General features: G+C 35.0%; 1 protein-coding gene across 1 annotated transcript; it reads left to right on the top strand.

Annotated features, from left to right (window-relative positions):
• The first annotated feature begins 287 nt into the window (after positions 1-287).
• On the top strand, positions 288-8,899 carry LOC131531277 (gastrula zinc finger protein XlCGF8.2DB-like). Its single transcript, XM_058761958.1, has 5 exons — positions 288-470; positions 2,752-2,845; positions 5,333-5,595; positions 6,295-6,396; positions 7,093-8,899. The coding sequence occupies exons 4-5, from the start codon at positions 6,312-6,314 to the stop codon at positions 7,854-7,856; spliced, it is 849 nt and encodes a 282-aa protein (XP_058617941.1). The 5' UTR covers positions 288-470; positions 2,752-2,845; positions 5,333-5,595; positions 6,295-6,311; the 3' UTR covers positions 7,857-8,899.
• Positions 8,900-13,020: the final 4,121 nt, after the last annotated feature.

Below are 13,020 nucleotides of genomic sequence, written 5' to 3'. Positions count from 1 at the left end.
AATAATTTACCACGGAAGTGTAAGAACGGATCCCCAAACCCAAAATCCGACTTTAAAATTAAATTTTGACCGAGACTATCTCCATGAATATTGGCGCCTGCTCTAACATTGTTTCCTCGCTGATAATCGACCGTTCCCCCAATGCAAAGCGTAAATAAAAAAAATATATAATAACGGAAAAACACCTTTAAAAACCAAATACGGAAAATTCCTTCAAATTATTATGGTATATTGTACAGTATTTTTACAGACTTTTTTTTTTTACATAGTAGAAAATGGATTTATTGTTTATTTTATTATTTTTTTTAAATTTATTTATTTATTTACTTACTTACATATTTCTTCCTACAAGTACAAGCATCAAATTATCAGGAAGAAGTGAAATCTGCAGAGACAGAGTTTATTGAAGGACAGAGAGAACATGAGAGATCCAGAACCCTGCAGAATGAAACACACTGAAGAACAAACAGGTTGGTGTTTATTCTTGATCCTTATTCAATGAGACTGAAAAATATTAGGATATAAAGCAGTTCATCAGATGTTGTGTTTGTAGTAGGAAGAAAAAAAACATAAATCAATAAATAGATGAGACTTTCTATATTCAGGGTACAAAACAAATCCTGAAGCTCAATTGTCTTTAATTTTCTTGTTTTGATCAAATGGTCAGTAAAAGCTGGGCAGTCAAATAAAAAAATAAAAAAGTTTTACAGTAAGAGGAATCTTGCAGAACATGCATTGAGTAGGGTCTTCACCTTTAAGCAAAAATGCATGAGTCAGTCTTGTATGACCTATGCTACATCTGGTAAATACCACTTGATCTAATCTAGTTTTAAAAGAAATTAAAAATCTGTTTGAAATTTCCGGATGTATTTCATGTAATTTATTATTTGTACATGTATCCCACTCTTCTTGCCACTTATATAATATATACCGATTAATAATAGGTCTGATCTCTAAGGGAGGACTTTGACATTTGATTACTTCCTGATTAAAAGCCTCCTTTGCAGCTGCATCAGCTCGCTCATTTGCTGAAAGCCCAACATGACTAGGAACCCAGCAAAAAATAATACTATATAATTAATTCTGTAGATGGTCCACTTTGGTTAAAATACAATCTATCAAAGGATGATCAGATTTTAAAGAGTACATTATTTGAAGGCATGATTTAGAGTCCGTAAAAATTATTGAATACTGTGTTCTTGAACTTCGCTATTTCACTGGATTTTGTGAGTACTCATAATTGTTGCACATTCACGTGAGCTCCAACTTAAATCCCAGTTGGGTAAAACTTTATTTTGGGTAAAACTTTATTTTGTGTATTCTGAGGATACTATTCTGTTGGCAGATCTGTGTTTATTACAATTATCCGTTTGAATTGAGTTCGATTTTTTTTCCAATGTGTAAATTGGGTCATATGCTTTAAACTGATTTAATTACAGAGGGGGGAAAAAACAAATAATAATAAAAAATAAGACAAAAGTGTCAACGTTTAATAAACGTAAAGGTTTATTGCCAATCTCTTTCTTCTGTGATCTTCCTGTGAAGAGAAATTGAATGGTTAATTGTATTCTGTAGCCTACTGTTGAGTATTTTTAGAGAGATTGAATTTACATTATGCAATAGAAACATAAATTTGTTTATCATGTAATGGAATTCTTTAATTCACTTTAGGTAGTGACTGTACATTTTGTAAGGTAACAATAGCTGATTGTGCACCCGTCCCTTAAAATACGGAATCGTCCCGTATTTAAAGGTAAAATGATGCGTCGAATCAAATCAATACGGGACGCGATTTGTCCCGTATTTTACAAAGGCCAACACATATTTGAATAAGTATTTTGCACTGTTTATAATACTAATTGCAATTATAATGAAATCAATTTCATAATAAGTATTAGGGAAGATAATTTGCACGTGATTGCATTTTGGCGTCTTTGTTTCCATACAGTGAGTCTCCAGAACGCGCGCCGTTAAAGCCTTTCACACGAGCGCAGCATGCGCTAAACCTGCCAAATATTTCTTATCCTTATGCGACATCCCAGACATTACTCGATATTTTCCATATTTGACCCTTGGTTCCTATAGTCTGGCATAGTCTGCCTGAGTGTGTGTGTGTGTGTGTGTGTGTGTGTGTGCGTGATGGCTAGTCCACCTCCCCCACAATGTAAGTAATTTTCATTATGATTCCTTCAGCTAAGTTTTTAATTCTTTATTTCATTATAATGCTGAGAACACAACCAATAGAATGTGTGTGTGTGTGTGTGTGTGTGTGTGTGAGAGAGAGAGAGAGAGAGAGAGGACCCCTGGTTCCTCTAGTCTGGTATATCTGCCTGAGTGTGTGTGTGTGTGTGTGTGTGTGTGTGTGTGTGAGAGAGAGAGAGAGAGGACCCCTGGTTAGTCCTCTCTAGTCTAGTCTGGTATATCTGCCTGAGTGTGTGTGTGTGTGTGTGTGTGTGTGTGAGAGAGAGAGAGGACCCCTGGTTAGTCCTCTCTAGTCGAGTCTGGTATATCTGCCTGAGTGTGTGTGTGTGTGTGTGTGTGAGAGGTATTTTATTGCAATATTTTCCTCTCATACTCATTTATTGACTCCTTTAGTGATGTAATTATATTTTTGACATTTAAAATTCATTGTCAGCACTGACCATAACAATACATCAACTTGAATTTTAAGAACTATCTCTTAAAATTGTTTTTCTTTTACTTATTTTCGAATTGTCCTTAAACCAATATCTCTTTCTCACATCCATGCAGGCAGACCAAAACCTATGAGATGGCGTGACACCAGATAAGAGCACATGCTGCCCCATCAGTCCAATTTAAACAGATGTCGCGTTACAAACCGGAGGTACGGCAGCTATATCACAAGCAGCTGTCATATAGCATATGTTGTGCATTAACTGACAATGTAACCCCTGTCTTATTTGAGGACATATAAACAGGGCCGGCCCAGGCTCTCTTGGTGCCCTAGGCGAGATTTTAGATTTCCACCTAATGCAGATTGTTCTAAACTCTACTATAATATAATATAGCATAAATACTGATAAGTATTAACATAAATAAGTAGTAGATAAATTGTGATAGTAAATAAATGCGCCTTGTAGGTATTTTATGAGTGAATCTGTTAAAATATTGAAGAGACCAGACTGAGTTATAGCCTACTCCCAAACAGAGAGATGCAACCCACAACTATGCCTACAGTGACAAGTAGCCTACTTATTACAACTAAGAAAAATATGAGCAATATGAAATGCCTAAAATAGTCTAACAGACAACAAAAGCAACAAAATAAAGGCTACATTTTGTAATTTATTTGTAGATGTTAGCAAAATAGCTAGCTAGGTTGTCTAATTACTAATCCTGCATCAGTACTTCTGCAGCGATGTAGGACAATTTTGAAGTTGGAGGAGAAAATGAGATGGGAGTTTTTCGACATAACCTGTCATGAACTGGAAAAAAAACAGAGTTTACGCAGAGCTAGACAAGAGGAACGTTTGAGGTTAAAAAGTATATAAACTGTATATATATATTTTTTTTTAATAACCAATCGTTATGCTAGATAAGACCCTTCTTCCTCGGCTGGGATCGTTTAGAGCCCTTTGAAGCTGCATTTAAACTGCATTTTGGAAGTTCAAACTGGGGGGCACCATAGAAGTCCATTATATGGAGAGAAATCCCAAAATATTTTCCTCAAAAAGTATAATTTCTTTACGACTGAAGAAAGAAAGACATTAACATCTTGAATGACAAGGGGGTGAGTACATTATCTGTAAATTTTTGTTCTAGAAGTGAACTACTCCTTTAAGAGCACATAAATGGCAAAACTATTTTAACTGCGTGCGCCATGCATAATTAGTGCGTTATGATGACATATTATAATTAGGTCATGACACAGAAAGTGTTTAAATTATTTTAACATGACATGTTGTCAAATTTTATGATTTTTCATTGATGTCAATTTTATTTTATTCTAAAATTATTTTAATCAGTTCGATGATAGACCAGTATTAAAATTCTGTTAACTGCTTAATATATGGGTGTAGGAGCGCACGATGGTCACAAGAGGGCGCACTTCCTACCAAAAAAAAAAAAAACATTTTCTTGCAGCGCCCCCCAGTCATTTTGAGCCCTATAGGCAACTGCCTATCTCGCCTATGCCACGGGCCGGCCCTGGTCCAGTAACTATGATGAACGCGCAGTTTGCAGGTGGACTGTCCAACTTAAAGGGATAGTTCTCCCAAAAATGAAGTTTTCCATCGTTTACACACCCATAAAATATTTTTTTTTCTAAACCAATTAACTAAAAAAAAAAGATTTATTTTGGTGTGTAATGTAGCCTATTTATTATTCCAAATTAAGCATTTGTGAGGGGGGAAATTGTGTTTGTATATAGGCTAATCGTCCATGATAACAATGCCTGTTTGTGAAAATTGGAAAGTTTTATGGGAAGCTTGTTAATATTAAAATTACAATTAAGAAGGAATTTAATGCCACCTACTTTTAAAAAATATATATATTAGGGATGTAATACCATTGCTTATCTTTTGAACAAATATCATTTTGTATCCACTTAATTTTAAAAATAGTATTAGTTCAAAATCCAGTACATTTAGCTCACCTTGGTTAAGTGGATTACAAAGCTTTTTTTTTTTTTCATGTTCTTTGTGTGGAAAGAGTTTTTCACATATGCAAAGTTTAAAACTACTTCAGAAGATACACACTGGTGTGAGAGAGTATATGTGCTTTGAGTGTGAGACTTATTACAGCTAAAGATTTGAAACACCACCAGAAGATTCACACAGTTTCACTCAAACATCTACCACACAAACATACAAAAAACATTCACAGTAAGTAGATCATCTTCAGATCCAGGACTTTCAGGTCTGATTCTGCATCCTCACCAAACATGACACACAAATTCCAGTGGTGTAGTAAGTCCGCCCTGGGCCCATATGCAAAGAAAATGCTATTGGTTAAAGTGGGCTCCAACTCAGTTAAATTAAGTTAAGTTAACAACTTTATTAATCCTACAAGGGGCAATTCAAGTAGGGTAGTAGCATCATATAACAAACACAAGCTATCACATAGACTGTACAAAAAAATAAAAATAAACAAGTAAAAACACAACCCAGCATGCTTCATAAATAAATTCATTAAAAAAATATATATAGAGAATATATATATTCTTGTTTTTTCTGAGGTAAATAACATTACATGACTTTATAATTAATTTACTTAAAAGTTACATGGATGGATAGATGGATGAACATAAATACTTAATATGAGTGAATTAGTGTGAAAAACTCAGTAACTGATTTTTCTTTTATTTTGCCAGATCTGCTCCTCCTTCAGTGAAGCTCCTCCCATAACAATCACACCTTCAGTGAAGCTCCTCCCACAACACTCACACCTTCAGTGAAGCTCCTCCCACTGCAGTTCAGCAATAAATGCTGGAATATTCCCATCAGTCTACAAGTGAAGACGAGCATCAGAGCATCAGGAAGAAGTGAAATCTGCAGAGACAGAGTTTATTGAAGGACAGAGAGAACATGAGAGATCCAGAACCCTGCAGAATGAAACACACTGAAGAACAAACAGGTTGGTGTTTATTCTTGATTCTTCATCAGTGAGGCTGAAGAACAATAAGAATATAAACTTCAAGCAGTTCAGCATATTTAATATTAAAAGAAATAAGAGCTGTTAATTGGTTGAATGAATAAATAACAAGGTATAAATAACAATGGCAAAATCAGTTTTCCTTTTCTCTTGTTGTTGTCAACAAATTTATTATAATATGAACTGACTTATTTTACATTCATTTGGAATGAAGTTCACAATGTTAGCAACCCTCTAATTTAACTTTTAAAACTTTAGCTTCTCTAAACTTTTTTTATTTTTTCTTGCAACTGTTAAAAACTTTTCTTACCGGGGCAGTGGATGAATTGGAAATATCCTGCTTCCTACTTCTGAAGTTATAATTATGAGTTTGTTGCATTTGAGTGCTTTGTTGTTTAAAAAATAGGAATCATGGAGGACGCCACGTTCATTCTTAACCTCTTTCTTGAAGAAATTATTATTAAAAGCCAGGATGCATTGAAGATGTAGAGTTAAAAGTCAACAAAGACTTCTCTGTCCCAAACCTTCTTCCGTAACAAAAGGGCCATTTGTAATTCCTGCAGACACAGAGGTGCCGATAGTGATCAAGACATCTGCTAAGAGTTATGTCTTTAGCACAGGGGTGGGGAAAGCTGTGATCTGCTGATTGGTCAGTTTGAATGTCTCACATCTGGTTTTTAGGTCAAAGGAAGGGATAAATGAAGATTGTAAGTGTTGCTGTGTCTCTTTTTCTTCAATGGCTCTACCTTTTCTGTGACTCTCTTCTTGGGGCTCTTCTCTCAGGTAATATTTTACACACGTGCTGGACACAATTACATCATCCAATACGTACATTTTGTAACCAATTCAAGTGTAACCATATTGAAATGCTGATATTAAACTGTTTCAGTTATACATTTAGTGCTAACTAGTCTTGATTCAACATCAAAATTAAAGTGCTATTTATTGCAAACAATAAATTCATAAAATAGCAGCGATCTCCGACATATTTTGCTATTCTAAGTTTCCGTCATTGGTATAAGTAGCACTGGGTGGTCATAGACAAGAAAGGTAGAGTTTTATACCATTGCGCTTTTAAAGTTTCTTTATTCATTGAACTGCTGTAGTGAAACCACACTTACAAATATATTTAGTCAATATCCAGTGGACTTTCATTGAAATGTAACTTTCTACTGGTTGACAACTTAGCAGTTTTATATTAACTTAACAGGTTAAAATTAAGTAAATACAAATTTTTTAGTAAATTAAGTATCCATTTAAGAGACTGTGCCAGATCTGTGGTATTATTGTATAGTCTATTAATCTTAATATTGTGTTTTAAAACATTTAGTAGTTCTCACTACAGAAACAAGTTTGTGGCTATATTTTATAAAAATGCATCAAATTGATCATAATTTTGTGTAGCTGTTGTCTGCTTTCACTTCACATTTCTCTTATTTTTAAATGATTTATATTGTAATGTTTTTACTTTCATTTCAGACCTAATGGAGGAAAAACAACATGTCAAAACTGGAAACAAAACTCGCTCACAGACTGAAAGAGTTTCTTTACTGAAAAGAAAAGACAAGAAAAGCTTCACCTGCTCTCAGTGTGGAAAGAGTTTCACATACAAACAGCATCTCAGTGTTCACATGAGGATCCACACTGGAGAGAAACCATTCACATGTGATCAGTGCGGGAAGAGTTTCGCACAACAAGGACACCTTGAGAAACACATGAACATCCACACTGAAGAGAAGCCATTTACATATGATCAGTGTGGGAAGGTTTTTAAACAAGAAGTAACCCTTAAGATGCACATGAACATCCACACTGGAGAGAAACTGCACCCATGTGATCAATGCGGAAAAACATTTTTGTGGGCTTCAAACCTGAAGGTGCACCTGAAAGTTCATACGAAGGAGAAACCACATTCATGTTCTTTCTGTGGAAAGAGTTTTTCACAGCTGTGGAGTTTAAAAGTTCATCAGAAGATACACACTGGTGTGAGAGATCACATGTGCTTTGAGTGTGAGAAGACTTTTATTACAGCTGGTCAGTTACAACGACACCAGAGGATCCACACTGGAGAGAAACCTTACAAGTGTTCACACTGCGACAAGAGATTCAGTCGGTCAGAAACTCTGAACGCACATGAGAGGATCCACACTGGAGAGAAACCGTATCACTGCACTGCATGCGGGAAGAGTTTCACTCATTCATCTAATCTACTCGCGCATACAAATAGGATTCATAGTAAATAGATAATCTTTCAGGTCTTATGCCGCATCCTCATCAAACATGACACAATAATGGATGGGAAAATAAAATCTCTTCTGTATAAATCTGTCCTAATCAGCTCTAACATGCAGCAAGAAAAATATACATCTTTTGTAGTTTTCATAGTGATTAAACTTCATCTTCAAGACCAGCAGATTCATCTGTGAGATTCAGATTGACTCCAAGATGTTCCCAAACAACAACATCTAAAAGATTTCTTCCAGAATGTCATTTTACTTTATGATATTAATTATATCATTGTGCATTCCTACAAGTTTTGTTTTGTGTTTAGTTTGCTTATAATGCATGTATCAGCTTTGAGTTTAGTTTGCTTGTAATGCGTATGTATCAGCTGTAGTTTGTCTACAACACAAATTCTGGAAATGTTGGGACGTTTTTTTTTTTTATTTAAATAAAAGGAAAACTAAAAGACTTTCAAATCACATGAGTCAATATTTTATTCATAATAGAACAGAGAACATAACAAATGTTTAAACTGAGAAATGTTACACTTTTATCCACAACATGAGCTCATTTCAGATTTGATGCCTGCTACAGGTCTCAAAATAGTTGGGGCATGTTTACCATGATGTAGCATCTCCTCTTCTTCATCTGGGCATCGAGGTTATGAGTTCCTGGAGTTTTGGTTGGAATTTGGTCCCATTCTTACCTGATATAGGTTTCCAGCTGCTGAAGAGTTTGTGGTCGTATTTGATGTATTTTTTGTTTAATGACGATGAAATGATGAAGATGCTGTGACACTTTTAAGAGAAACTGACATTTATATTTATTTGTTCTTCACTGTTGCTTTTAAAACAACTTCCACTTATGGTGTATTTTAGAAAACACAGATGTAAGATATACTGTAATTTAGTTTTGCAGCTGGCCCCTTCTTCATTTTTATTCTCATGAGATGCTTTGTTATCTTGTTAGTCAATAAAGAGAGATCTGTCTCATTCGTTTTCACTTTTTATATTTGCTTCAAGTATTACAATTTTATTGTCTATTTTTATTGTCTGCTGATACTTCTTGCAGCATTAATGGATAATTTCATCATTTTATTTACACTTAAAATCATGAAATATCCTCTTGATACTCAGAAAAAAAGCTTTGTGAATTTAGTATTTTTTCCCATGTCATTACATTGTTTAGAGCAGATGTGTCAAACTCAGTTAAAGCCCTGCAGAGTTGTGTTCCAACACGCAAACCATGCAGTTTTCAAATAAGCCTAAATGACTTGATTAGTTGGATAAGGTGTGTTTAATTAGGGTTGCATCTAAACTCTGCAGGGCTCCTTCCCTCCAGGAACTGAGTTTGACACTCCTTGAAAATTTTTTATTATTATTTTCTTTTCCTTCTTGTTTTTTGTTTCTTATTTTTATATTTTACTATGTTTTTTGGAATATTTTGTAATATGATTTCAAAGATGATCTGGAATTAATATGGTTCTATTGTGTTGAGCCTTCCATACCATATTATTTTTTGTATACTAATTAAGGCCATTTTGTTGTACTCAGATTTTGTACTCTATAAATAAAAATAAAAAAATAGCGGAAGTGATAGAAACGTGTTTATGAAGTTTGAAATATGGATATTTTTCTTACAAAAACACATGGATTTGCTACAGGAGGCTTTGATTCACCCTCCGGAGCTGTGTGAGGCAGTTTTATTACGTTTGCGCACACTTTATTTAACGTGTTTTGGACTGTTAAAGGGAAACACCCGCCCACTACAATGATAGAGAAGTGCCAGAACAATTTTTAATATAACTCCAATCGGATTCGTCTGAAAGAAGAAAGGCTAGGATGGCTTGAGGGTGAGTAAAACACAGGCTAATTTTCATTTTTGGGTGAAATAACCCTTTAAGTGTTTTTAAGGAAAGAGAATGACATATTTGAGTTGTTAGACATAATGGTGAGTTATAGCCACAATTAATCACAACACAATTACAAATGATTATATATAAATCATCAGTTTGTTGTTTTACACACATGCACACAGACATTAACGTATTTCATACACGAGCGGCGATCAAATGGGCAGGGCAGCGCTTTTCACGAGCGGAAATAGCTACTAGACGAATCATGTTATTATTATTATTTTTTTCCATATCTCGGTTCTTTTGTCGTAAATTCTACAATTACTCCATTAATTTATACTAGCATATACTGTATATCAAGCGCTCCCTGAACGCAGTCTCTGGCTTATTGCCAGTCAAGCGCAAGCACGCTGCACCCGTCTAGAGTGATAACGACGCTGATCTGATCAAGTCTTTCCGAGTCACAGGGCTCAAGTCCAAGTCAACTCTGGAGTCATTGCTGTCAAAGTCTAAGTCGAGTCTCAAGTCTTCTTTAATTATGTCAAGTCGAGTCGCAAGTCATCAAATTTGGGACTCGAGTCCGAGTCAAGTCTCGAGTCATGTGACTCGAGTCCACACCCCTGGTAAATTGTATCAATGTAGAGGGTATAAGAATAGGTGATAATGTTATTTTAACATCTCAGCTAGCAGATGACACATGTATTTTTCTTAAAGATGAAAATCAGGTTCTGAATGTTTTGAAAGGACTGGATCTTTTTTCAAAGGCTTCAGGCCTCCTAATCAACACAGACAAGAGTGAAATACTTACTGTTAAGAGTGATTCCATCCATACCTGATCACCCTTCTTTAAAGAACTTCATGAAGTTCTTCAAAGCATGCTTTGTAAGTATTGTTGATTTTTCTTTCTGTTTTAAATGATGTAAACTAAAGGGGTCATAACATAGTTTTTAGCTAAAATTTGTTTTATTAATTTCCTTCATGTCCAGGCTTCTGATGATGAGGAGTCACACCAAAACGTTCCAGTTGGAATCCGAGAAAGCGAAGATGTTGCACAGCATTTCTCCTCCATCTAGCCCAGGGTTCCTCAAATCTTACCCTGGAGGTCCAGTCCACTGCAGAGTTTAGCTCCAACCCTGATCAAACTCACCTGTCTGTGATTTTCTAATGATCCTGAAGACATTGATTAGCATGCTCAGGTGTGTTTGATTAGGGTTACAGCTAAACTCTGCAGGAAAGTGGCTCTCGAGGTCAAGATTTGAGGAGCCCTGATCTAGCCCCTGCAAGGAATCGTCTCAGAGGGTAATCTTGGGAAGGACGGTTTAGAGAACCTCCCTCACGCCATTTGTTCTTGTTTTTGGATTGACTTATGCCTTGCTTCTTGATTAATGAGCAATACATTAAACACATACATTTTATCTTTGTTTTATTAGACAAAATCTCAACATACCTAAAGTTAGATGAAATTTGTTAAATGGATTTTGTAAAATGAATTAAAATAAACTGAATTATAAAACAAAATCCTCGTTGTTTGTATTTTTGTCCTTGTTTATTGTGCAGCTGTAACTTAAAGAATAATAAATCAGCAGAGAAATCAGTCAAATTAAACTAAATAAATTGTTATATTAAAAATGCAATTTGGTCTACTAAAAGTTAACTTTAGTGCAATTTTTTGAGTTACCTTAACTGGTAAATTTTAGTTATTGTAACACATAGTTAGTTCAATGAACTAACACTTTCCAATGTAAAGAACTTGACATGTCTTGTTCGATCAAAAAGACAAAATCAACTTTTTTAGGGCAAAGAGTTTCCATAAATTCCATAAGTTCAATCAACTTGTACGGGCTTACAGTGTAATCATTTTGTGATACCAAACAAGGTTAAATAAATTAATCTTAAAATCCTTCACAATTTCTACCCCTGTAAGCTATTTTTATCTCATTTCAATGAGTAAGTTTCAATGTGGACATTTTTGTCCAAAAGGCGCTGAGAGGAAGTATTTTTTCGTACATAGTGTAAAATAGATTTATTAAAGGAAATGAGGGTGGAATATTAAAGTTCCAATAAAAATACACACCTGAGCCAAGATTTATGCAGTTAGCATTAACATAGGCAAAACTATCAAAAAAAACTAAACTAAAATGGACAAAATGTTAAGGGTTAAGGTCAGGAATAGTCTACTTTTTATAAAATTAAAATTGATTCCTCTTATTGATTCCTTTGTGCACAAAAAAAAAAAAAAACCTTCTACAAATAAGCATTAGAAAAACATTATGAACATAAAATTAATCTTGGAATATAGCATAATAATTTAATTTATGTTATAAAGCAAAGTTGTATACAAGAATAAAACTTTAGATATCGTTCCTTGGGAGAAATTCCATCTTTGAGGTGATCTGAATCTCAGAACACCCGATTTAGTTCTTGCAGTCTCTACTAACGAGCTGATGAGTGGAATCAGGTGTGTTAGAAAAGGGAGACATACAAAAGGTGCAGGGCGTCCAGGACAGGTTTGGGAACCACTGCATTAGAGTGTCACGTTTAGCGAGGTTGAAACCTCAGACTTAAAAGTGCTGGATCTATGATCTACTTACTGTGTTTGTATTTTGTATGACTACATAAAGCTGATGAATGACAGAAACTCTTCCCGCATGCAGTGCAGTGATACAGTTTCTCTCGAGTGTGGCTACTCTCATGTCTTTTCAGATTTCTTGTCTGACTGAATCTCTTGTCGCAGTGTGAACACTTGTAAGGTTTCTCTCCAGTGTGGATCCTCTGGTGCCGTTTCAATTGATCAGCTCTAATAAAAGTTTTCTCACACTCAAAGCACATATGAGCTTTTTCACCAGTGTGTATTTTCTGATGTACTTTTAAATTCTTCAGCCGTGAAAAACTCTCTCCACATAAAGAACTTGACATGTCTTGTTCGATCAAAAGACAAAATCAACTTTTTAGGGCAAAGAGTTTCCATAAATTCCATAAGTTCAATCAACTTGTACGGGCTTACAGTGTAATAATTTTGTGATACCAAACAAGGTTAAATAAATTAATCTTAAAATCCTTCACAATTTATGAAGTTTGAAATATGGATATTTTTCTTACAAAACACATGGATTTGCTACAGGAGGCTTTGATTCACCCTCCGGAGCTGTGTGAGGCAGTTTTATTACGTTTGCGCACACTTTATTTAACGTGTTTTGGACTGTTAAAGGGAAACACCCGCCCACTACAATGATAGAGAAGTGCCAGAACAATTTTTAATATAACTCCAATCGGATTCGTCTGAAAGAAGAAAGGCTAGGATGGCTTGAGGGTGAGTAAAACACAGGCTA

Source organism: Onychostoma macrolepis, chromosome 22 (genome assembly GCF_012432095.1).
Source record: "Onychostoma macrolepis isolate SWU-2019 chromosome 22, ASM1243209v1, whole genome shotgun sequence".
NCBI lineage: Eukaryota > Metazoa > Chordata > Actinopteri > Cypriniformes > Cyprinidae > Onychostoma > Onychostoma macrolepis.
This window is presented reverse-complemented; position numbering and strand designations above follow the sequence as displayed.

What these genes read in the sequence shown, in the direction of transcription:
- LOC131531277 (XM_058761958.1), top strand. Translation starts at nt 6,312, where the DNA reads ATGAAGATTGTAAGTGTTGCTGTGTCTCTTTTTCTTCAATGGCTCTAC. An exon ending in TCTTGGGGCTCTTCTCTCAG is followed by an intron (nt 6,397 to 7,092) that starts GTAATATTTTAC and finishes CTTTCATTTCAG; the next exon opens with ACCTAATGGAGGAAAAACAA.